At 46.5% G+C, this 27,070-nt stretch overlaps 1 protein-coding gene across 2 annotated transcripts in view; it reads left to right on the forward strand.

The window, feature by feature from the left end:
• Nucleotides 1-27,070, forward strand: part of UNC13D (unc-13 homolog D) — a 2,023,528-nt gene that overhangs the window by 930,278 nt on the left and 1,066,180 nt on the right. For both annotated transcript variants that reach the window (XM_069654742.1, XM_069654741.1), the window contains exon 18: nucleotides 15,545-15,642. In XM_069654742.1, coding sequence (XP_069510843.1) covers nucleotides 15,545-15,642 — 98 coding nt within the window. The remainder of the gene's footprint in view (nucleotides 1-15,544; nucleotides 15,643-27,070) is intronic.

A 27,070-nucleotide genomic window follows, 5' to 3' on the forward strand; every position in this document is an offset into this window, starting at 1 on the left:
AGTCGAGACCCTGCAGGAGAAGGGCACCATTGAAGTCGTACCTCTTCTACAAGTAAACTAGGGTATTGGTACTTCCTTGTAGCCAAAAAGGATCTCACCATGCACCCTGTACTAGATTTGCGCTCAGTGAAAAATTTGTCAAACCTCAAAAGTTTTGTATGGTCACTCTGCAGGAGGTCATCCCCCTGCTCACCCAGGGGGATTACATGGCAACATTGGACAGAAAAGATGCATACTTTCATATTTCAATGTTGCCGGTGCACAGAAATTACCTCAGATTCATGATACAGGACAAACACTATCAGTTCAAGGTACTACCCTTCGGCATAGCCTCAGCACCAAGGGTATTTACAAAGGTACTGGCAGTGGCAGCAGCACACCTGCGCAGGCTATCCATCCCGGTTTATCCCTACTTCGACGACTGGCTCATAACAGGGTCTCCTAAGAGACATGCCTGTCAAATACCCAAAAGACAATAGACCTTTTATTCAGCCTGGGATTCTCCATCAACGGGAAGAAATCCAGCTTAGACCCCAGTCAGGTCAAGCAGTTCCTAGGAGCTCTAATTCGAACAAAGGACGGCCTTGTCTTCCCCTCCAACGTGAGGGTCCAAAACATGTTGTTTCAAATCCCATATGTAGCCAGTCGAGAGGTGATGCTACGCAAAGCTAGGCGACTGTTGGAAATGATTATGTCATGCATTTATTTGGTTCCTCACGCGTGCTTGCGCATGCGTCCAATGCAGGAGTGGCCCAACAGCCAGTGGAGTCAGGCCAGCGGACAATCGGACGATCTAGTGGTTGTCTCACCAGCCCTCGTTCTCTCACACCCGCCGTGGAGGCCACTCCCACTACAGACGCCTCTCTCACAGGATAGGGAGCTCATCTGCTACAACAGACTGTGCACAGAGTTTGGTTCGTCAGACATAGCATCCAATCACATAAATCTGTTGGAACTGTTAGCAGTATTCAAACCATTGTAAGCCTTTCAGACACAACTGCAAGGGAAGACGGTCCTGATCCTCACGGACAGCACCACAGCGATGTACTATCTGAACAAACAGGGGGGCACTCCCTCTCCAAGGCTGTCCAAACTGTCCCACAACATTTGGAAGTGGGCTCTCAAACACATGTTCCTGTTGTCACAACATGTTCCAGGGGAACTCAATCTTCTGGCAGACGTACTCAGCTGAGATTTCCCACTACCCATGGAGTACAAATGGCAATTACATGAAGACATCGTCTCCAACGTTTTCGCAGAATGGGGCTTCCCAGAGATCAACTTGTTCGCAACTCTGGAGAACGCTCAATGCCAAGAATATGCCTCCAGGTACCCCCAGAACCGTTCCAAGGGGAACAGACTCTGGATCACATGGTCAGGGAAATTTGTTTACGTTTTTTCCCTGACTCCCCTACTCAACAAGATAGTGCACAAGATGCACCAAGAAACAGTCACCATGAATTGGTGGCCCCCATGTGGGCCCACCAACCCTGGTTTGCTCATCTGATGGAGATGTCTCTATCTCCCTCAGTGAAACTGCCTTGTCCGTACAACATGTTGTCTCAGGACAAAGGGGAGACGCTCCGCCCATGCCCGCAAACATTAAACTTAGCGGCCTGGCTCTTGAGGTCATTCTTACAAACACCACAATCTTGCTTTCGCCTTGTTGGTACTCGCAGGTCTTCGGGTTCAGTGGTAGTCTTGGAGAGGTAAGAGGCGTCTCCCCGGAAGTCCAGAGACCATAAAACTGTGCTCTGTGCGACCAAGGGGCTACCCCCTGGGAAACCCTTGTGGGGAAGAAAACCCAGATTCAGATGGCGAGATGGAAGTCCAATGAAGAAGAATATCAATCTTCCACGTGAAGTAGCAAAGATTAGCAGCAAGGTTATCCAGTAGAATAGGAGTCCAATGGAAAAGGTTATCGATCTTCACATGGAGAAACGAAGATTTGTAGCAGGGTTATCCGGAATTGAGGAGTCCAATGGAAGAGGAAAATACAGGAATGGACAGAGAAACGGTAAGGTAAGTGGACAAACATCAGGTAGGGAGGAGAGTGGAGACGAGAAAAGAAGGCAAGCGCGAGGTAGCACGGAGAGCCAAGATCGGCGAAGAAATGCAGCAAGAAGGAAGGTAGGGGAGACGATCTCTGCGCAGTGCGAGGAGAAAAAGTGTAGAATTAAAAATATCCGATAGTTAGAAATGAGTCGAAAGCGGCAGAACGCTGAAAAGTAGAAGGCAGAAGGAGCAGGTCTCCGGAGGCAGAGACGCTGCGAGCAAGGTAAACAGCGAAAAGCAAAAAACGAGTAAGGAAAACCTTTGGAAAGGTTTGAGAGGGAGCGTAGCTAGCGGAGCAATGCCTAAACGTAGCAGTAGAGTAGCAACGCAGTTACCTGTCAGTTCTTGGGGCTTAAGTACGAATGAATGGTAAACAGCGTGCTTTTCGGAAGCACGAATACTAGACCTGCAATGTTAGTAAGTGGTAACACTGTCAAGCAGGCGCCATCTTGGATTCCACTGGGAATATCGCGGATTATGCATCTTCCAGTGTCTCCATAGGCTTCTAGGATTTCTTCTGACAGTCATAGAGTTCATAGAGTTCGGACACCTGCAACTCCCTCAGAGATGCATGGACATACTTAGGGAAGCGAGAAACCTAACACCCGATATTGCTATTCCAGTAAATGGAAACGCTTTGTGATCTAGTGCAGGCGTTAATCCCATTGAATGCTCTCCCACGCACATTGTATTGTACCTGACTCACTTACTTGACTCAGGGCTGGTTTTGAATTCCCTTAAGGTTCACTTAGCTGCTCTATCAGCCTACACTACGTCACAATAGAAGGTGTTGTGGTGGAAGATACCAGTTGTTAAGGCTTTCATGGAATCCAGCTCCTGGATGGGACCTGAATGTGGTATTAACCTAGACTTACGGGGTCTCCATTTGAACCTATGCATAAGGCAAGTCTCAAAGATCTTACCTTTAAGACAGACTTCCTAGTGGCTATCACTTCTATTCGAAGAGTTAGTGAACTACAGGCCCTTTCAGTTCTAGACCCTTGCGTTACAGTTCACAGAGATAAGGTGGTTCTTCGCATTCACCCTTGATTCGCGCCTAAATTTATCTCCAAGTTTCATGTGAACCAATCAATAGAACTGCCTACTTTCCTCCAGAATGCCACTAACATGGCCGAAAGAAACATGTGCATAGGGCAGTCATGTTTTACCTGGACAGAACTAAACCACTGAAAAAGATTAACCAATTTTTCGTTTCAGTGGCAGCTGGTAGAGAAGGGGATCATGTCTCTAAATCAGCAATCTCAAGGTGGATTGTCAAATGCATCACACTCTGTTACACTCTTGCTAAGAGAGAACTGCCCTTCAAGCCTAGAGCACATTCTCCTCGAGGCATTGGGGCTTCCATAGCATTCATTGCAAATGTTCCCCAAGAGCAAAGCGGCAACCTGGAGTTCTGTACACACCTTTACAAAACACTATTGCCTAGACACTCATTCTAGACCTGATTCTCAGGTGGGAAAAGCATTACTAAAATATCTTTTCACTACTGTTCCTTCTCACAACCCACCTCCAACTCCGGGTACTGCTCGCTAGTCTAAGCACAGCATGTGATTCTAAGCAGATTAACAAGCATCAGAAGACATGTACTACTTACCGTAAAAGCATTTCCGATGATTGTATCTGCTTAGATTCACATGCGCCCACCCTTCCTCCCCGCTCAGTTGGAAGGAACATAGACGTCTTACTACTTTCTCTCTTTTTCTGTACTCACGATAGTCATAAGGCTCCCTCACGGCAGAAAAAATACAATCGGAGGGACCTCGACACGTGAGGGATTTTGGGTACACTACACGTCACGTAGGGATAGTGTTACAGGCACGGCCATGTCGACGTCCCCTTTCGATTCTCGAAAGACAAGATGCAGTACTCTGCGGTTACCACTGGATGCCGGACTATATGCACAGCATGTGAATCTAAGCAGATACAATAATCAGAAATGCTTTTACGGTAAGTGCATGTAGGACTTATGGTGAGGTAAACCATCAATCATGATGCGCCAGTCCATGACGAATAGTTTTTTTTTTTCACAGAGGACGGTCTCGAGATCAGCTCCTCCTCTAAGCAGTTGATAGTCTACAGAATGTCCCTGCAAGTAAACCTAGTCGCATTTAGCGATTGTAAGGACTGATTTGCTGAGAGTTGACCCAAATCCTCATAAATAGAATTAGCTGGTGGAAAAATCATTTTTATTCGATAGTTAGACCATTGCCTCCATTGTATACTTGCCTTTAAAGAAATTTAACCAAGCTTATGTTTGATTATATGATTCGTAACAGATTTAGGGAGGCCCAAGGTCTCTTTCCATACAGCCCCCTGGATGGTGTTTAAATATGTACCCAAATCAAGGTTGGTCAAGTCTAACCCGTACAAAATTAATGGTTCCGCTTTCGTTAAGTGATATTTTATCACCGGAAGGATGGAGAATTTGCATAGATGTAACATTAGTCTTTTCATCTGGCAGATCAAAGACGTAGATTTCTCTCAAAGACAGATTCTACTTGCTGCCAATGACCAGGAGTTTTTAAGATTGAAACCTAGGTAGCGTATGAATGCCACCCTCTCCAACATCTATTCTACCACCTTCCATACTATTGTTTTCGGTTTTATTTTATTAGAGATCAAAACAATCTTTGATTTTTCTCCATTAATCAAAAGATTATTCCTGATGGAGTAGGTTTATATGTCCCAGCTTAACTGGGAATGTGATAGCCTCGGACCAGATGGTTACTTGATCACTAATGTACAAATTAAAGAGGGTGGGTGCCAAGACACAACCTTGTCTATGGCCCACATAAGTCTGGATTGGGCCCAACACGGCACCCTCTTTCGTCAGCCTAACCCTGACTGATGTATTGCTATATAAACAAAACAAAGCCATTCATTGCACTATTTTAAGCGAAATTGACCATCCCAGTAGCTTGTTCCAGAGAAGTGATCTATTTACTCTGTGTAACGGGCTGCTCATGTCAAGGGAGGTCATATATACAAAAAACAGGGCCCCCTTTTTTACCAATTCCAACAAGTGTCCCCTAACAGTGGCATTGAATACAGTACCCATGGCTGATCTAAAACCCACCTGACATCGATTTAGCACTTCCAGATGCACAAGTGAGCAGTTCAAGTCTCGTAATAAAAGAGAGGCGAATAACCTGCTGGCTGCATCCAGAAGTGTGATAGGCCTATAGTTGTTTGGATCACTGGCCAAACCTTTCTTGAAGATAGGTATGATAATAGATCTGTGGTAGAACAAAGGAAAGACATGGGTGGCTGTGACGGGTGGCCCGCCACAAATAACCACGCTGACTTTTGAGTAAAATTTCAAGGGTGTTTATTAAAATAAATTGTTAGAATGGCACTTCTGTTTCCTTAATTCTAAGGGACTGGGGATGATTGGTGCTAGGGCCGTCCTTCTTCTCTGTCGACTTCCCCGGATCTGGAATTCACCTCCCAGCCCCAGACATCCTTACCGGGCTTTTAGTTATCTACTGATCGGTAACCCCTATCTGTCTCTCTTCTTACTGCAACTAAAGGTGTTCTCCCTAAGTCGCTGGCTTTCTGACTCCCTAGGGAACTTCTAACTCTCCCTCTTCTATCTTTGGTTAGTTGCTTGGAAAATAGGGAATAGTGCCTCCTTTCACCCGGCTTCGCTCTTACACCTCTCACTCTCTCTCACTCCTGACCATTCGCTATACAAATCCCTTCCAACTATTCTACTCCCACCACGTCACTATCCCTATAATCTCACACTCTGCCTTCCTACCTTCACCCTTCGATCTTACTTCCTTTCCCACTCCTGTTCTTACAACAACTGATATCTCCCAGTTTCTTCTCCCTCCTTCCTCTCACACCAATTCTTGACTTCCTACAATTCTCCTAATCGTAACTCCTGTTCAACTCTATACCAAAAGCTACTCCTATTCTCCCACTCACTGTCACTCTTCCTGCTACTCAACGATTACTGTTCATACTCTGCTACTACAACTATCTCTCTCTACTATCTTCCAGGTCACTCAGGGATATGGTGCCCTGCACACCTCTGTCACTATTACAAACCCCTAGGGATATGGTGCCCTGCTCACCCTTCTCCTATTGACTCCCACTCAAATACTAATACTAATATCTGTGCTTGCTGCTCCCACCACCTACTACCTCTACTCCCAACTACTACTACCTCTGCCACTACTACTCCACTCTACTATTCCTACTCCCGCTCTACGTCTACTACTCACACTCCTCTCTCTCACACACAAAAACTCCACAGGCCCACCCCGAAACAATAGCCTCTGCACTTCAAGCACTCTCGCCTCCTCTGGTCTCTCGGACGTCCTCCACCTCCTCCTGTCCTCAGCCAACTAACCCACATTTCCACATTCACACACACTTCCTTAAATACCCCACCCCCATCCCAGGTACTGTTCCGGAAAGATTTTGTTTTAAAATAAAAGTGTAGGAAGTTGAAACCTGCACTTCAGTGCACTGCAATGAACGTTCCCTTAAGCAGCAGTCGCATTTGTTTAGGGGTTTTAATGGCGCATGCGAGGGGGTATGGCGATGGTGTTTATGGAGAATGCAGACAGACCAGCCGGGAACATAGTTTCACTACTTCTTTCCATACAATTCGAACACTGCTGGTGGGTTAGTGGCAGCTTTTTCACGTGGGCTCCAGCTGATAGTTGTCAGCTGGAGCTGTGCTACATTGCTGACTGGTGTTGTGCAGCTTGGCGGCACTCCATCAAAGGGATGCCGCCAAGCTGCATCGCTGTTCTCCAGCATCCTCGGTTGTGGCTGCTGGCTGGTGCTTCCCGTCTCCTTCTCGGCCTGGAGGCAGCTGTATCTGCAGGTACTGAAGAGTGTGGATGGGGCCTGTCCTGACCAAGCACCCAAGGGAGCGTTGCTGGCCCTGTCACAGTGGCGTACATAGATGAAAAGAGTTCTCCGTAAGGGCCCACTCCGGCCTGTGGATCACTTTTAAGAAGAACTAGTGCCAAACCGTCCATGCCGGGGGCCCTGGAAACCTTGGTCTTTGCAATTGCCCAGAGGACTTCCTCCTCCCCAAAAGGATATAATCCCGGTTCCATAGGACCCCTCAGACGGGAATCCTCCAAGACGACCCCCTTTGGACCAATAAGCTTTGCTGAATAATGTTCAGTCCAAGTAGATTCTGCATTCAAACAGGTCGTGTAGCTTTGACCATTCCTAACTTGGTTACCACAGTCGTCCAAATTTCTGAGGTGTTACGGTGGGTCAGCTGTTCGAGAATATTTTGATTGCCTCTGTTAAGAATTTGAAATTTGAGTTTTTTCATTGAGTTCTTGTGGGTCTGCAATATACATTGCTTGCCCTGTGCATAGGCTTCTCCCATCAGATGTTTTACTTGAAGGTTTCTTAAACATATTCTCTTCATTCTTTTTGCCTCTGCTAAGTTGTTGTTGTAGGCATGAGTATGTGTCTTAGATTGTCAGAACTTGCCTTATATGAAAGAGCTATTACATTCTGTATTGTAATTTAATTGAAATTATCATTAGTAAAAAGTGTCCATCCCATCCCGCTCCTCTGATCTTTCGAATCTATTTTTCTTTGCTGGATGGCTAAATAATTATGGCATGCTGGGCCTCATTACACAGTAGGAGGTAACCATGCCGCTATTAGCGGCATGGCTACTCCCTTACCGCATACCGGGTCCGGGTAGGCGGTATGGGGACTTACCTGGTAAATCCCCATTCAAAATACCATTCACCATTCCCATTTGAGCCCCCATAGGGCTCAATGTGAATGGGGAAGGAGCTAATAACGGTACCGCAATTTGCAGTACCGTTATTACCTCTGAAGTCCCTCAGCGGGTCCCGTCCTTGAGGCCTGGTCAGATGCTGAAGGACCTCGTAGTAGGGCGCTAAGGGATTACCGCCACCAGTGACCTACTGGTGCCGGTAGTCCCTTAGCGCCTACCGTGTAATGAGGTCTGCTGTCTTGTTCCACTTTACTGACAGTCCACTTCTGTCAATAGACAGGGGAACCAATGCTTGAAAAGTTTATGTGATTTCACCTTGACTTCCAAGCTAAAATGTAAATGTGAATGGTCACGAACTCAAAGATCCTGAATTACCAGAAGACCACTTAAAAGTATTGAGAAACATAGATGCAGTCCATCCAGGAGGAAGAGGAGCCTCTACTCCAGGATGACAGCTCCCCTAAGTCTGATGTATGCACTGGTAATGCTTAATTGATACCCTATTGGTGCATGAAACTATCACATTTTTTACCCTGCCATGTCGGGCCCACAACGGACTCAACCGGGACGGATTCTTTATTGTTCAGTCTTGCCCCTTCAATGCAACTTGCATTAAAATCGCCACCCACAATGATCTAAGGGGTGTCCTAGGTCCTGCCATTGTGTTAATAGGTCCGCCAAACCTGATTGCATATCATTCAATGTCAACTTTCCTGGGTTCCAATAAACACCAACAATCAGAACAGCCATCTTGCGATTATCTGTAGTTAAAACCACTGCCCATAAGCCATCCAAAGGTGTTTGAAGTTCCTCATAAATTGCTTTTAATCCAAGATCGATCGCAATTACAAAACCTCTCGATGGTCGTCCTGAGGTACCTCTGGTGGCTGATTTTGTGAACGTGAAGAAGCCTTCTATATCGAGTTTGTCCTGCACATTGTTTCTTGAAAAAGTAAGATCTGTTTGTCCTGAAAGAATTTTGTTCGTTCAAAAGCCTTATTTAGCTTGTTAAAACAACAAACGTTCCAGAAGATAAGGGATACTTTGGAGGTGTTAAAGCTGCTGTGGGGCCTGTCTCGTGCTCGCAAACATCTTACGTGCCACCTCCAACCATGACCAGTCCTGATTTGAGCCCATGGTAGCCCCTTGAGTTAAATCACAGGTTTGAGGCAATGTTGGGTAGTTGGTTGTTGTCGTGTTGGAGGCTGTTTGTTGTAATTACCTTTGTAGGACTCGTCGCTAGAAAGGACCTTGCCTCTACCATACCTCTACCTCTAATTTCATAGAGATCGAATCCCAAGGATCGTAAAGTACCTTGCTCTTCAAAGACCAGTTTCATAACCAAGTTAGAGTAGAAATGGCATACCAAGTGATTACTATCTAGGTCCAAAAACTCCACAAAGTCTGTGTCTCCCGAATGCAATGATCTCAAAGATGGTATACCTTGGAATTGGTCAAGTACTTTGTTCCTGTTCATAATTATCTCTCCATTGTCATGGGTAATATTAACCCATCCAATTGATTTTGATGTATGTCCAGTAAGCGTCCTAGTGCCTTTTGTTGTTTGGTCTTAATTGAGTAGCAGATCGATCGTTAGAAGTCAAGTAAAGGATTTAGACCATTTTGTAATGACACTACTGCCTGCTCCCGATTTGCCTCAACATGCGACCATTAGGAATTATATTTTCTATAGTTGGAACCGGTGGCTCTACAATAGGAGGGTTTGTAAGGCAAATCAACACCTCCACAGAAGGAGCCAAAAAAGCAGTTATTTTTTGTTGATTACTTGTGTTTGCCTCCTTTGAAGTCGTTGGGTGAAGTTGTTGACACATTGAGCCTACTAGTGGCTCCACTTGCGAGCTTCCAATTTCCTTAATTGAATCATTGGAGCATTCCTCCACCATCGGCAGCGACCTCAGAAACGTTAGTGAAGATTTGCTTCTGTTGTTATTTTTCAATGGCAGATTTTGGGTTTTCTTTTGTTGTTGTGGTTTTTTGTTTTTAACTCTTCTGTTCCGAAGTTTGCCCAGTATGATGGAAGTAATTGAGTAGTCCAAAATAGCAGACACTCTGATCTTCATTGGTGGTGTCAGTAGTAGCCCTATGTATTGACAAGACAGGACTACTCCCCAGTTGAGACTCAATTAATGGAGATGTAGTATTAGGCGTCAAGCTTTATGTTTCCAAGTATCCAAACCTGACATTGAGAGTAAACTTCCATCCTTCTGTTTGTTGCTATCAAACTCCATCCCTTTCGTTTTCTTTCTTGTTCATGATGATAAAATGCATCACTTTATGAATCTTATTGTCAGTCAGTAAAAGTTGAGCATGATTTTCCTGAACTGATCGCTTAATGTTATCATAAAGTCGAAGTAGTGATTCCAGCACCAAATTCAAAGCTTAAATGGATGCTGAACCCAACATATAAGGATTAGGAACGATGTTAGCCTCTCAGCTTTTTTGAATATTTTGCATAGTGAAGAAGTCAGAAGACTTTGGTTCATTAGAGATAGGTAGCCCTGATGTTGAACTTAGATTATCGTCCACCATTTGCACTTGATGTTGCTGCCATGCAGCTGATTTTGTTGCTTTCCAGTCCGCTTTTATCCTTGTCATTCCAGTTGCCCATATCCCTGCACAAGCGCAAAAAAGATTCATCCAAGATGATAAGAGTCCTCAAGGGCGTTAGATATGGAGGTACGGGCGCATGATACATCACTAGCAGTTACTGCTGTTAACACCCCTCTATGCCCACCCTCAACCCTGTGGATCATAACTGTGGTAGTAGAGGAAGGAATGGGCAAGGGTGGAGGTGAGAATAAAAGATCTTCCAAACACCGACCCTGCTTAGCTGGAACAATAGTCTCAAGAAGGATTCCTCCAGTAGTGCCTGACGACAATACATTTGATTGATTTAGAAAAGCTTCAGTTTGCAAAATACCTGTAACCCTATCCACTTGCAGGTTTTGCGATAGCTGTGCCGCAAAAGTGAGTTTTGATTGTTTTGTTAGAGGTAGATTACTTTTCGTAGGTGTTTGATGCTGAACTGTCGAGTCCATCCCGTAGCAATATTGTCTTTGTATGCTTTTTTTGCAGAAGAAATAGGCAAGCTGCTCTGATCAGTGTGGGTTGTTTGCTTCTCAAAGCTGCTGCCATTTGACGCAAGTAAGAACATAATAGCCACCTGGCAAAATGTGCAGAAGTTCCTTATCAGTACAGTATTCAGTGAACAAAGCAAAAGAAAGAGGTTTATTTTTGCTGTTGGTTCGGTCTCCGTTAGACCAACCCTCTAAGTGACTCTCCCACTTTTCGCACTGTTTTTTAAAAGTGCATAAACCACGCGAGCCACAGAAGAGAAAGAACACAAGTGCGAGGGGAGTGATCAAGGGGCTATCATATCAAAGTTGCAGCGACCGTGGCACGTGAGCCACAAAAGAGAAAGAACACAAGTGCGAGGAGACAGTGGTGAAGTTCCCATTGCAGAAGATGCAATCGTAGATGTGTTTAGCTTTGTGTGTGTGGCGTTTAACCAGTTGTTTGAGGTGTAATTCACCTAGGATTGTAGAAAGGGGCTTTGTAGACGTGTTGTCCTCCTTCTAAAGCCACATGTTAAAGTCTTCCAGTATGGTGAGGTGGTGGCATTCTGTGGAGAAATTAGTGACTGCTTCACCCAGGTTGTCTGTGAATGAAGAGTTGTAGGATGGTAGTCTGTAGATGAGAAGGAAAATTAGTGTGCACATGTGAGGTCAAGTAGATTCAGACACGTGATCTGCATACTAAAATGTCAATGAATGGTGTTATAACTTTAACTGAGTCTCTAGGAACAAGTGCAATGCCTCCTAATGTCTTGGCTGTTCTTTAGGCAATCTTGTTCGGTGTCAATGGATTTGTGTATGATTGCTAACTGATTCTCTCAGAGCCCTATTTCTGTCATGAGAAGGTCTATTGTGTCCGTGAATAGGAGGCCATAAGTATCAGAACAGTGTTTGGCAATGGAGCAGGCACTTCTCTCTGTCTCCTTTATGTAGAGCAAAGTTGATTGGGTTGTTCATTATTTTGAGGACAGCAGTCTGGAGGCTCTTCATTGTTGCATTCATCCTCAAACAGGATGAGTAGGTTCCTCATGGGATGGGGTTGAACATCAGGAAATATTCTAACTTTGTGATTGACATAATTATAATAATAATTGATTATAATAGTTATCTTATAACACTTTTAATACGAGAGATTGGTTTCTAAGCGCAGGATCGGGATTCAAACCTGTGTTGCGCTGCGTTGTCTCGCTTCCAAGACACACACGTTGGCACTGAGCTATCCCTCCTCACCCGTGAAGTGGCTATGTCAAAAAATGACTGTGTTAATGTTTGTTTTTCAAAACGTTGGTGTTTCATTGTAATGTGGTCCAGATCCTTTAGCCTCTAGTACCACTAGATATGTTATGTTATGTTATTTACATTTATGTAATGTTATGTAGATTTATAGAGCGCACATCCACCCAAAGACATCTTGGCGCTAAAGTACTGCCCATACAACCAAGCAACCAGCACAACCCACCTAGAAAAGTCCTAAGAGAGGGCCTAAACTGGAAGTGGTTCTTGGTGGCTCTCAGAGAAGAAGGCAATGAGTTCCAAAGCTTGGCAGCGGCCAGGAAAAAGGCTCAACCCCCCATCCTAGAGAGCCTGAAGCGAGGGACAGTGATAAAATAAGATTGGCATGCTGAAAGTGCAAAAAAACTCCATGGGATATAGGGCTGGAACTTGAGCTGTAAATATTAAGCACTTGGGCCCTGTAACTATACACAATGGGCCTCATTACAGTTGCTGGTGCTACCGACAGGTTGCCGCCGGACTTGCAATATTTACCGGCATCTAGCTTGCCGGAAACACTGGGGGATTACGACCCGGTGTTCCGGGAAGTCAGGCGCCGGTAAATTGTTAAAACCCATTCCCATTTGATTTGCATAAAAATATAAGAATGGGGACGACTGAAGAACCAGCGCCGGTAATAACGATGCCAGTGCCTCCGTTACGGTATGCTTACCTTGGTCGCTGTGCCCGACAGGGTCAGACCTGCTGGGCACAGCAACTTCGGCAGGCGGACTCGTAGTGTGCCGGTCCGGTAACAAAGGTGCCGGTAGGCTTACCGCACCGTTGTTGCCGGACCGGCACACTCGTAATGAGGCCCAATGACTTAAATACAATCCGTTCGAAACCGGGAGCCGATGTATGGATCGAAGCACCAGGGAGATGTGAGAGCCACATAGGGTACTGGTAGTGACTCGAGCTGCAAGATTCTGAAGAAGTTGTAAGCAATGGATTAGATACAATGTTTGGGCTAAAAAAGAGAGTTGCAGTAGTCAATCTGACTCAAGACCAGAAAAGCAACCACTATAGCATGTAAGGAGGAAGGGAGAAATGGTAAGATCTGACGGAGAACTCTGAGATGGAAATGGCCAACTTGACAAATAGAACTGACTTGACCCTCTATAGAGAGGGACACAGACATTTTGAAGCCCATATCCTTTACAGCTGGCACAGGGGTAGGAAAAGGACCTAAAGCAGGGGGCCACAAAGAGGAAGTCCACAAGGAAGAGGCGGGGGGGCAACCACCAGCACCTCTGCCTTGTCACCATTCAGCTTAAGTCAAGTATCACTCATCAAGCAACCCACAGCCTCCAAACCAGGGCCAGGCAGTCTAGCAGGAGGGGGTGGTCCACCATATCAAAAGCTTCCGAAAGAGCTAATAGCATCAAAGCACTAGCTCCCACCTGATCAGATATCCAGCATAGGTCATTCGTCACTGAGACCAGGACACTCTCCATTCCATGGCCAGGTTTACAGCCACACTGTAGGGGTCAAAGAAGTACACATTTTCCAAGAAGGAACTAAGTAAAGGAGAAATTAGAGATTCTAAAAGCTTCATTAAAAAAAGAGAGAAGAGAGATTGGGCAGAAGTTAGCTGGATTAGTCAGGTCAAAAGAGTTTTTTTTAGAGGTGATTACCAAAGCCTGTTTCTTGTCCACCAGAATAAGACCAGACAAGCACGAGGAATTCACTGTCTGAGCGACCAAAGGGGCAACTTCTCGCATGATGTCTTTAAGAACGGTCAGAGGAATGGGGCCAACGGGAATGCTGATTTAAGTTTCATGGTGGCAGTTAGGATGTCTTCACTGGCGTAACGGGGGCCCCTGCAACCCCACAGTGTGAGGGGCTCCACCACCACATGTCCTGGGAGGGGGGCCCCTTGGACCAAAAAAAAAGAAACTAGTCACTCTGCCTTCATAAAGAAATGATTTCCTTTATCGTTTGTTCCTTAACGAAAATAATTTCTTTATGAAGTCGGAGTGACTTAAAAAGAAATAATTTCTTTTTGAAGTAATACGGCTCCCCTCATCCCCATGACTTGTGTGTGTGAGAGTGTATGGTGAAAGGGTGCACACTTTAATGTATAGGTGGCTGCCTGTGTGAGTGTATGGTGAAAGGGTGCACAATTAAATGTTTGGGTGACTGAGTGTGCATGTTTAGTGTATGGTGAAAGAGTGCACACTTAAATGTATGGGTGGCTGCCTGGGTATGCCTGTATGGTGAAAGGGCGCACACTTAAATGTATATGTGGCTGCCTGTGTGAGTGTATGGTGAAAGGGTGCACAATTAAATGTATGGGTGGTGGGGTATGCATGTTGGGTGTATGGTGAAAGGTTGCACACTTAAATGTATGGGTGGCTGCCTGGGTGTGCCTGAATGATGAAAGGACACACAATTAAATATATAGGTAGTTGCATGTGTGAGTGTATGGTTAAAGGGTGCACAATTAAATGTATGGGTGGTACCTGGGTGTGCCTGCATGGTGAAAGGGTACACACTTAAACGTGTGGGTGGCTGGTTGTGCATGTTGAATGGTGTGTGTGCTTGTGTTCAGGGGCGCAACGAAACCTACATTGCAGGGGGGTGCTAGCCCCTCAAATGTTGGGAGAGGTGCTAACGTCACGGCCGGTGGGGGAGTGGCAAACTTATTTGTGTGGGGCATCTAACTTCTTTATCCATTCTCATGCGACTATTCTAGTGCAGCTTCAATGTTACAAGCAGTTAACTCTCTCTTTTAAGTCTGAACACACCCACTTATGGACTACTGTGAGAATAAGCGGTCTCCTGTCCCCTATCTAACCTATTGTCACCAGGCACGACACCCTGGGATGTCTCGTGGAAGCCAGACACCTTCCTGCCAAAAGATGGCATAAAAGGAACCAAAATAATTGAGATTTCTCTGGTAGATAAATCCTGTATGGACTGCCTTAAGTGACAGACAATTTTCAACATGACCCGATCTCCATGTGGTGCCAACAGAGAGAGCCCAGGTGATGGGTTGTATGATAAAATCTTCTGACCACATTTAGGTGGGTTGCAGTATGCCACACAGCCTTGAGAGGAGTCACCAGTCAACCCCAGAATAGGAATATACCTTTGGTAATGTATGCATGTGTTTTGAAGACATGATTATCTTGTTTTTATGTGGCTAGTATAAATGGAAATGTGGTACTTGAAAGCAAGAAACATGTGATTGATTTTCCAATTAGAAGTGTAATAGAACCTTAAAGACATCAGGAGATGATTGCGTGAGATGTTATTCATTACCAACTGAATGAGCCAGTGTTTTACTGCTATAGAACAGGGTGATGGATCTCAATATATCTGTATTTGATCTCGATCCACCAGCTCCTTATTTGTCTTTTTGTCATTTCAGACCACGGAAGAGAACGTAAAAGCTTTGGATAACCTGGTCGCTGAGGTGACCTCTGACCTGCATAGCTGCATAAAAACCTGGAACAAGTTTTTCCACAAGTAAGGAGCTGTGGTTAGTAGAGAACATGCAGTAGTTACGAAAGCACACAGAACTGCTAGCAATGGAAACTGTACTGCTATTGTTTGTGGCTAGCGTACACTGTACTCCATTTGATAGACAATGGAGGACACTTCATTTCAAAGGTTATTTAAATAGCATGAATGGCCCACTTCAAAACACTGAGGTTCAGGTTTAACAGTAAAAGAGTTTAATTGTTTAGTATCACGTGTGGGGATTCTCATGTGCCTGCATTATAAAAAGGTTTGTGTAGGGCATGGGGTCAGAGATGTCGAATACCTTTTGAGGATGTTAAAGGTCTACAGCGGATTGTATGAGGGAGCTTTATTGGAGCTGTTTTAGGGTTATGCTGTGGCTGCATATCTATGTGGGGTACTCTCAATGTTTGTTGCTGCTTCTTCAGTGTCTATTATGAGCTATGAGACAGGCTTTGGGTCTTTGCTTGCTTCAACTGTGTTGGGAGCTTTATGGTGGAAGGTTTATGCTGCGAGTTATGCAAAGGTCTGTTGAGGGATCCCTGAAATTATGTGATTGCCTGTTTTCCATCAGGTGAATCCTCCTCAAATGAATACTCTTAAGAATGGTTCATTATTTATGGAATAGTTTTATTTAGTTAAAACAATTTAAAATCCAAATAATTGGGTTTGATCTCAAAAATCTCAAAGGAAAAAATATTTTTCTTTTCAATCAGAAGAGCCTTTCATTGGGTTCGGCATTGATCAATTATGTCAGAGTCAAATGCCTGCCTCTTACCATAATACTCGGCATCCAGGTATACATTACTATTTTGTTTTTCCTTGGTCCCTGGTGTTGTGTTGAAGTGTCTAGCACAGTGCAACACCGGTTTTGCATCTTTGCACTAATTAACTTGAACTAGCATTAGCATCTGGTGAAGTACTGGTGTAACTTCCGATAGAGAGGAAGTCTGTTGCGTTTACATGCAGGGTGAATACTATCATTGGAGTGTTGTTACCGGTGACAAACCTTTTATCCTGCAAATAATCCCCCCTAGGATAATAAGCTGTAGAAAAGAGTTTGTAAAAATAATGTTCCCCAAGGAACTGGGAAAAGAGGGATTATGCTCATCAAAAAGATTTCTATTTCTGTGACACACCTGCGTCCACTTAAAATTCCATTCTAGCAGCCACACAATAGCACACAATGAATGTATGTATTGACTTCCACATTGTGCCGTCATGTTCATAAAGTATGCTGAGACAAGGACCTTTAATTGCTTGTCTGCACCCATATGCGACACATCGCATATGATTCTATTGTGGTGGGGAGTGTCTGGCAGCAGGATACTGTTTGTATTGTGTTCCTCAGGCTTTGCATGATTCACTCCCTGCTGTGTTTCTCTGTGGTGCCTGGGTACCTCATTTACTCTTCGACTCCCCTTGAATGTTTGAGAGACTTCTGAGCTATTGATTCTCACGCCCTCAGTAGAGAAGGGGATCTGGGGATCCTAAAGACGAGTGGCTGCCAATTTGCCATCAATTGTGTCATGGATATTAGACATCTAGTTATGGGGCATAGTCTTGACATTTTGCATCTGGCTGAAACCTGGATATCTGAGTTGACCCCTGCTATTATTCCATAACTAGATTAGATTGGGTGGCATTTATTCATGGACAATCCATAGTCTCCCCCCGGATGCATCTTAGTTAGTGATTTCAATGTTACACCCGCTAGTCAAATGATAAGCTGGCACAGAAGCTACTGGAACATACCTTGTTCCTTGATGATTTCCTTGTTCCTGTGGGACCTTAACCTGAGCAGTCAATGCCACACAGAAGTTCGAGGGAATTCCCTTGACTTACTACTCTCTCTGGGAGTTGAGGTGACATTGGATGTGTTGCCTTGGGTCTGGTCTGACCACTTCTTGTTAAACTTGTCCATCTCTTTGCACTACAATATCTTACAGAAAAGGGCAATAGAAACCACAGTTCTGGAGAGGAACAGAAATGGTTTCTTCGTATGCTTCCTTCCTGCAAGAGCAAACAGAAATTCATTGCCATATGCTGCGATCAGGAGTCAAATGGGGCATGTTTTATCTCAGTTTGTTTCTACCTCCTGGCTTCCTTTCTACAGCCGATGGCCTTTGATTTGTATCGGGATTTCAATTAGGAGGGCTTTGAAGATGGTCTTAGTTTCATCACTGTCGGATCCCCAGTGTTTTTGGGGTGTATTGAACTGTTCAGATTTCTGATTTGGTTTGGTTTGTGGGAAGCTTTCAGTGGGGTTGAGGTCTGTCAGTGCTTAATATGTGGGGATTTGCCAGAGCTGAGCCCTAGGACTTATGTCTGTGCCCTGGCATATAATGACTCACACTCGGTATGATTCAGTTGTGGTGCTTTGACAACTTTCCTATATTAACTATAATTGAGCCATAGTCACACAATACGCAACGACTGCGTGCACAGGCCCAGGTCTCTGCAACCTGGGCTGGCCCATTGTCATCTATGAACCTAAGGCCCCAAGGAGGCAGGGCACTGCTAGTTATCCATTTTCATAGAAAACAATGAGTTGGAAGGTGAAAATGCAGGGCAGTTATGCTGGTGGCCATGCACAAGCACTGTCTCAGTCAGCCTGCACAGCATTGGTGCCCTCCCACTACTGTAATTACCAGCAGTGCAGACACAGTCACCAACCAGCTGCACCGAAACAGGGGCATGGCCACGGAAAATGCCACTGCCGAAACATAGTGCACGGCATGAGTGCCACACTTTACAAGAAAATAATCTTGTTACAGTGTCTGACAGTCAAGTTCTTCATTTCAGTTATGGTTTTGTCTGCATTTGACCATCATCTGATGATAGAAAAAAAACACATTTGCTCTTTTTTATGTGAATAGGTGGTTAATATGTTCCAGTTCTGACGACCTATATCAGAGAAAATAATTCATTAGGATGTGTTTAAGGAAGCACTTAAACATGTATCTCTTTTCACAGAACAACTAGTATGTTATTTGAGTGTATGTTATGTTGATTGGTATTTGTAAATCGCACATCTGCCATAGCCAGTGCCTCCATCACCCTCAAAGAGCCAGTGAAAGTTGCAGTTTTAACCCAAAATATGTTGACACTTTAAGGGCAGCCCTGGGTGGTGGCAACAGTGGAAGGCCTAGGCGTGTGGATTCTGTTTTTTGTGGAGTCTGGGAGTCTCTGTGCTCTTACGAGACTAGGGGTTACTGTGAATGGAGTCTGTGTATTGAAGGGACTGTGAGTGATTGCATAGGAGTCTGGACTCCCTGGACTCTTCAGGTCAGGGAGAGCACTGAGAGTTGTTTTAGATGGTGGTGCACAGCAATGTTGGTGTTTTTCTAGAGTGATTCCACCTCCTCATCCTGATTACACTACCTGTTCTGGTTCCCTTCAAACAAACGTATACATGTTGCTGAGGAACGACAGCTGGAAGTGGGGAAGCAGATGTGCCTTGGCTCTTGCCTTTTGTTTTGATTGGGATCCTGCCATTTCCTCTTTTAGCCTAATTTGGAACAAGGTTCCCTTTTTGACATCTACACTTAAACAAACACATGAAAGACTCTAACGCGGTCATCAGAAGTTGGGCGGTATCCCGGTGGTAAATGCACTGGGATACCGCCTAATGCTATTAGTGTTACCGCAACTCGGTCCGGTGCAATTAGCACTGAATCCCAAGTTGTGGGTTGGGGGGCGAGAAGTCCCCATTCCCAATTTGCACCACAGAAATAGCACCGCAAATGGGCGGAAACTCACCAAATCTACCTCCAGCTAAAAGCTGGAGGTAAAGCTGCCGACTTTCCACTCAACTCATAGTTGGGCGGAGTGTAATGGCATTACCGTCGCAATTTTACTGCTCCGCCAAACTTATGATGAGGCCCTAATAGGCCGGATCCATTTATTTCCTTGCGTTTGGACCTGAAAATTCTACATCGTTCGCTGTTGAGTTGATTATTCTGTGGTTATCATTACTACCTTAAGCTACAGGGTATGAGAGGGCGCTAGTGAGCCACCCAAGATGGCAGCTCACTAAAGAGCTCTGTGCTGGACCCCCTCCAACATCCTGAAATATCGGTGCTCTCAGCAAAATAGACAGCTTGGCATCGGTGTAACAAGTGCTTTAAGCCCCCATGAAGCCCCCTGGAGGTGCGTGGCTGCGGTTGGCGAGCCAGACGTTCCTTCTGTACAAGCGAGTGAAGCGGTCCCGGCTGGAAGTGAGGAGGCAGCCCGGGGGCGGCTCAGAGGAATAGCTGATTCGACGTTGGAAGGAAGGCGACCCGACATCCTAAATCGCTGCTGCTGCGACTCGGCCTGGCCGCAACGCGCCCTGGACAGAGGCGGGCGGACGAGTTTGGGGCGCGGCGCACGCACGCGAGATCGAGGCGGTAGAGAGGAGCCTCCGGTTGCGGTTGAGTGGGGGCACGGACACCACTGACCGGGGCCTAGGCGCTCGTGGGGTGGAGGCAGTTGGGGGCCTGCCCGAGCTGGTGGGAAGGCAGGCCAAAGGATTATACCGAGACGAGACAGTTAACGCTGCCACCGAATGGGAGAAACCCGGCAGCACATCGAGTGAGTGTAGAGGCCGCGCTCCCTGCTGCTTTCCCCCAGGCCCGCAGGGACCCAGGCAGAGGAGCTCTTCGAGCGGCTGGATCGCCGTGGCCCCATCCGGTTGCCACCCGCTATAACGTTGCCAACAAAGGCAGACTAAACAGTACTTGTCACGCTCCCCACACGCCACAGAGCACTCGGCCCTGGGATTCTAAAAAGAAGAAACAATAAAAGGGGAAATGGAGGGCTCACAGCAACGCGTCCCCCCCACATGTCTGAAGACCCTAAGCCAAGTCGCCCACGCATCAGAATGTAACGCGCTGTGTGGACAACTCGATCACATATCACCGGGCTACAGTTTGTTACCTGCTTGTGGCCAGTCACTATCCTGGGGGCGGCCTGGACCCGCCACCTGCTAGCAATGCTGCGCATTCGTAGCAAACTCCAGAGATCGCAGTAGAGCCGGCGCTAACCCATCACAGTCGCTACCTTCAGTAGCGCACGGGATCAAGGTCCTTCCCCCCAGGTGCCCGGGCCATCACCGCTATACTGGCCCCCCTGACTGCAGTAATATCAGCTGGCACCACCTGCCTCAAGCTGGTCCGAGCACCTGAGAACCCTTACCTCCATCAACACCCTGAAAAGGGCAGCAACACATGCAATTCCCTCGCCTCTATCTGTGAATCGTGTGGAAGCGCATCTACCATCTTACCCAACGTCCACAACAGGCGTCAGCCCGGCTGACCCACCAGCCCCACGTGCCGGCCTTAACTACAGAGCCCCTCTGGAGGGCACGGTTAGCAAGAGGCCGCCGACCCCACTTGACCAACGGTTACCAACTCCACAAAGTCACCTGCGGCCGACACGCTCGCCCCACGCCAGAGCAGCCACGCCAACCTTCCCGAAGTTCAAAATGGGCAAAACGGACAAGTCCCAACATAGATTGACTTTTGAAACCGGCACCATCGTCAAAAATCCAAAACAACCGAGCCAAATACCGACTCAACCCGCAGACATGGAGCAAGTTGATGAGTCCATGCGGTCCCCAACATTTGACATCCAGGAAATCCTCCTTGAACTTAAGGCTGGGATTGGTAGCCTCGATTCGAAGATGGATACCCTTTCATCCAAAGTTGACCTCCTACAGCCTCGTATGAACAAACAAGGCGAGAGGCTAGACTCAGTGGAGCAGAGGGTCTCAGACCTTGGCGACAACACCACATCCCTAATATCCAGAATCTTAACACTTGAGAAGCAAATGAAAGTGGTTGTTGACAAGAATGAAGACCTGGAAAGGCGAGCCGTAGCAACATTATGTAACTCTCACCTGGTATCCACAGGGACGCCACCCAATCTGGCTGGACTGATTCCGACCTGGACCCACTCCCTCTGGTTCTTGTTCTGCCAAGGACCTAGTCTGGAACACAAGAGTTTTGATTTTAGCTTACAGTCTCTTCTTTCCCAGAGCCCACCTCCCTTGTGGACCCAACAACCCCTTAGTGCTTTCCTCACCTTGGTTTTTGATATGGTGAGCTCTCCGTCCTGCTGTTCTGTGCAGGGGTGAGTCGTTGAAGGGCGCGTCGCAACCGAGTTGCTTCACAGGTGCGGGCCCTGTGAGTCCAGACCTGCTGCAACTCAGTTGTTCAGGTACGTCTGTTGTTTTGACAGCTTGTCCTTAATTGTAATTGCCCCTGTTAATGTCTTTCCTTCTCTCTTAGGTGCGGAAGGAGTTCTGAAGGTGCCGTGCTTACTGGGGCTGTGCTCGAGATGGTAAGTGAAAGCGCAGCGCTATGTGCTTTTCTTGCTGCGCGCAAACCTCTGTTGTCCTTCTCTTGCAGGCCGCCGCGATGTTCTGGATGGTAAGCTTACGAGAGGATGCTTAGCGGTGAGTAGATTTTGTTTGAATCGCCGCCAAGCAAATATGCATGTTAATCAGCCTTGCCTTTTCTCTTACAGGTTGTCGGAAGGCCGGAATGGGCTTGAACCAACAGTGAGTCCAAATCAGGTAAGCATGAGCATTCCAATTGTTGTTTAAATGTGAAGAATAAACGTTTACTAATACTGGTTTTCTATTTTTCCCAGGTTACGGCTTCCAGGAGAGAAAGCGAGCGTTCGCCGAGATGCTGGATGTTCGCGACACTGGAGCGGATGACAGGAGCTGGGCTCGCTAACAGGTAAGAATAACTAATGGTGTTCTTCTTCTTCTTGCAGGTGTAGGCCCGGAATTCTGAGGAAGATCTGACAGACCGCGGTGAACATCATGCTGCGAGAGCAGAGCAACGCGAAGCATGTTCTCCAGCTTGGGCGTGGCTTATATAGCCTGCAGATATCCCAGGTGCCTTCAGGCCTGACCACACCCTAAATGCTAGACCGCATGGTTCAGTTCTGGAACAGAACCATGTGGGGGCATTCATGTTGTGACACTGCCATTGTAAGCTCCAGCTCCCCCTTCTGTCATATGAGCCTGGCGCCAAAGGTGCCAGGACTGACTCCAAGAGAGTCTTGGGGGACATGATTGGGCCCTCGGGGCCATGAAGAGACACCATGGTACGGCCCAAGGGGCCCGACTGCCAGGGGCAGTGGTCATGACAGCACTCCACCCCCCAAACCCTCTCCCCGGCTGGTTCTTCTGTTCTGTCTGGTCCTGGCTTGGTGGGATAATCACGATGGAAACGTTGTATTAAACGTGGTGCATGGATGTAATCACAGGGTTCCCATGTCCTGTCTTGTGGACCATATCCCTTCCAGTCCACTTGACCTCAAATTCCGGTTCTCCATTGACCATTACTGGTTTGGGTGGTGTGGTTACCCGTGTCCCAGGCTGAACTGGTTTTAAGAAAGATACATGGTACACAGGGTGAATATGCATGTTGGTTGGCAGGGCCAGTTTAACTGCAGCTGGGTTTATAATGGATTCAATGATGAAAGGTCCTAGGTATCGTGGGCGAAATGTCCGGGTCCCTTTTATAGGTGCATGCTTTGATGCTAACCAGACTTTGTCTCCCACCTGGTAGTTGGTAGCTCTTTCACGACGCTGGTCTGCGTATTTCTTTTGGCGGTCTTTGGCTTGACCTAAATGTTCGATGGCTCTTGTGAAGGCCTGAGAAATGATGGTGTGTAAGGTTTTGATGGCCGGCATTTCCAGAGCCGTGGGGACGTCCAGTTCGGATGTGCGTGGATGTCTGCTGTACATTGTATAAAATGGGGTCTGTCCAGTACTGCTGTGCTGGGAATTATTATAAGCATACTCGCCAATCCACAACAAGTCTTCCCAATTCCCTTCCACTTGATGGAGCATACAGCACAAGTACTGTTTGAGCGTTTGGTTTGTTCTTTCCGTTTGGCCATCCGTTTGGGGGTGGTGGCTAGTGGATAGTCTAATGTCGATTTGAGCCATTGAACAACATTTTCTCCAGAAGTTGGATACGAATTGGGTACCTTGATCAGAGATCAGTACTGATGGGAACCCATGAAGTCTTACGATGTGTTCAAGGAATGTCTTTGCCAGGCTGGATGCATTTGGGAGACCTTTAAACGGCAGTACGTGAGCCATTTTAGAAAACAAGTCTACAACCACTAGAATGGTATTGTATCCTTGACTGGGTGGTAGGTCGGTGATAAAGTCAAGAGATAATGTATGCCAGGGTGCCGGCGGAATCTCCAATGGTCTGAGGAGTCCAGCTGGTTTCTGTTTAGATTACTTATTTTGTACACAAATTCCGCAAGAGATGATGAATTGAATGACGTCTTTACGCCACGTGGGCCACCAGTAGCTCTGTTTCACTTCTTTCTTGGGTAAGAATAGGCAGTTCCTGAAGTATGGTAGTTGGTCCTTAACTGCATAATGTTATCCCGCAAATCACATTCTTGTAACAACTCAGGAGTCATCACATGTCGGATTCCTTGCATTAATTCGTCTTGATTCATCGTGGTTGTAATACCCAGGAGTGTGTCACTCGGGGTGATGGCCACGGGATCGGGGGTCATGTATACCAGTTCATCTGTACCCATGCGTGAAAGGGCATCGGCTTTTCCATTTTTGACCCCGGGTCGAAACGTGATTTCGTAATCATACTCCACAAAGAAAAGAGCCCAGCGTAGTTGTCGTGAGGTTTGAGCCTTCGCACTTATTAAGTATTGTAGGTTTCGATGGTCAGTTATCACGGTGCTAGTGTGCCTGGCACCTAGCAGATAATGTCGCCATGCTTTGAAGGCTTATTTTTTGGCCAGGAGCTCTTTGTCTGTGATGGCATAATTGAGTTCAGGTGGCGAAAACTTACGCGACCAGAAGGCTACTGGATGTAACTGGCCGGTTTGTGGGTCCCTTTGCAATAGAACAGCACCCATCGCCATGCTGGTGGCGTCCGTTTCTACCACATACGGAAGATCTGAGCGAGGGTGTCATAAGATTGGAGCGGAAGTGAATCTCACCTTGAGTTCTTGAAATGCCTTTTCTGCCTCTTCTGTCCACTGGAACTTCTTGTTGCACTTCCTCAATAAAGATGTGATTGAATGTACTATTTGAGAAAATCCCGGGATGAATCGGCGGTAAAAGTTTGCAAAGGCCAACATGCTCTGGATCCCTATGAATGAACTTGGGGCTGGCTAGTTTAGAATGGCATCAACCTTGTGCACATCCATTCGGATTCCCTTTAGAGTGAGGATGAACCCAAGGAACTCTACCTAGGTGACGTGAAATGAACATTTTTCAAGTTTGGCATAGAGGTGATGTTGGCAGAGCTTGGTAAGGACAGACCGAACATGCTTGACATGGTCCTGTTTTGAGGCCGAATATACTAGGATATCGTCTATATAGACCAGGGCACAGACGTCAATCAGCCCTCTTAAGACATTGTTCATGAAATACTGAAATGCGGCGGGGGCATTGCAAAGGCCAAATGGCATCACCTGGTATTCATATAAGCCATATGTGGTACGAAACACAGTCTTCCATTCGTCCCCCTTTTTAATTCGGACAAGATGGTATGCCCCACTAAGGTCCAATTTCGTGTGTAGATTTGGGCATCTTTGACTTGGTCTAACAATTTCCGGAATAAGGGGCAAGGGGTAACGATTTTTAACAGTGATTTGGTTCAATGCGCGATAGTCAATGCAAGTCCTCAAATCTCCTTCCTTCTTCGGCACGAAGAATAAGGGAGATGCTGCAGGTGACTTTGAGGGGCGGATAAAACCGTTAGCAAGATATTGTTCTAAGTAGGACTTCAAATGTTGATTCTCAGGTTCTGTAAGCGCATAGATTCGACCACAAGGGATTTGTGCACCAGGTGCCAGATGGATCTGGCAATCGCAGGTTCTGTGTGGTGGCAAGGTGTTAACTTGTTCCTTTTGAAACATATTTTGAAAGTCTTGATATTCTCTTGGTAGGGTACTGATCACACCTAGGGCAATTGCCGCTCTTTCCTGGACAGATGAGCTTGTGTTCGTTGACTTCCTTCCAATATAAAAGCAAGTGCGAGCACAGCCTTCAGAAAAAAACAATTCCCTTGCACGCCAATCGATATGTGGATTGTGTGCGACTAACCATGGCATCCCTTGGATCAACCGGAACTGAGGTGCCTTGATGAGATCAAAAGCGATAGATTCCCGGTGGCCGTCCTGACATAGGAGGGTTAGAATTGTGGTGCATTTAGATACTGGTCCGGAAGCGATTTCTGTACCGTCTACTGCGGTCACAGTCTCGGTGGTTGACTGAGAGCGCCCCATCTTTGCTGCAAGATCCTGGTCCATGGAATTCCCAATGGCTCTGATGTCGATGTATGCCTCTACTGTATGCATCCTAGACAGCTGTTGGTGGTTGATTAGGATCACAGGCAATGTAAAATGGGAGTCTGTAGTTGACTTTCTTCACTCGACGAATGGACCCCTACATTTGCCGGGATTGGTAGTTTTCCGACTCCTCACTTGGTTTTTCCTTATCCGTGGCTCCTACGGTCCTCCTTGGTGGCTTTACTGGACACTCCTTGAGGAAATGACCTGCTTTTCCGCAGTATAGGCATAGCTGCTGTTCCCTCCTCTTGTCCCTTTCAGCTTTGGTTAATCGAGGTCTTACCACTCCTAGTTGCCTTGGTTCCACTGAGCTATCTGCCCCTCATGGAACATGGTCCTTAAAGTGCACGAACGTAGGATGTGTGTCTGGTCTGCTCTGATCTGCTCTTCGGTCTTGCAACCTGTGATCAAGGTGAACCACAAGGTTGAGAAACTCGGCACAGTCTTTTGGTGGATCCACTACTTGGGCAAGAACATCCTTTAGCTCCCCCCTTAGGCCCCGGTGGAATAGCGTGGTTCTCTTTTCCTCCGGCCTCCCTGCTTCGACCACGAGCCTGTTGAAGGTCGCTATATATGTCAATAGGTTTTGGTTTTCTTAACGGAGTGACAAGAGTTTGTTGTCTAGTGCCTGTCCATGAGTATGACGGGCAAAGAGCTTTTCCATCTCCTGCAGGAAGCCCCCAAAGTCATGTAGCAGTGGGTCATCCAGGGACAGACCAATCTGCAGCACTGCCACTCAAATAAGACAACACAAAGGCCACCCGTGATTGATCATTAGGAAACGCCCCTGGTCTGCAAAGAAAATGGAGGCGACACTGGTTCATGGAGGTTGCATACTTCCTAGGATCCCCCGTGAAACGCTCCAGTGGGGCTAAAGGAACTGCTCCAGGGAGGCTGATCTGCACCGGATTGATCGGCGGTGCTGACATTGATGGAATGGTCCCAGGCAATGGGGCATGTCCGGTCTGTGATTGAAGGAGTTGTCTACTTAAATCGTCAGTGCGTTCTTTGGCCACTATTCATTCTCTCCACAAGGCGTTGGTCTCCTGCCTGGCTGAACACATCTCAGCGCGTAACTACCCCAGCACCTGAG

This window comes from Ambystoma mexicanum, chromosome 3q (genome assembly GCF_040938575.1).
Source record: "Ambystoma mexicanum isolate Mex_15411 chromosome 3q, UKY_AmexF1_1, whole genome shotgun sequence".
NCBI classification, from domain to species: Eukaryota; Metazoa; Chordata; class Amphibia; order Caudata; family Ambystomatidae; genus Ambystoma; species Ambystoma mexicanum.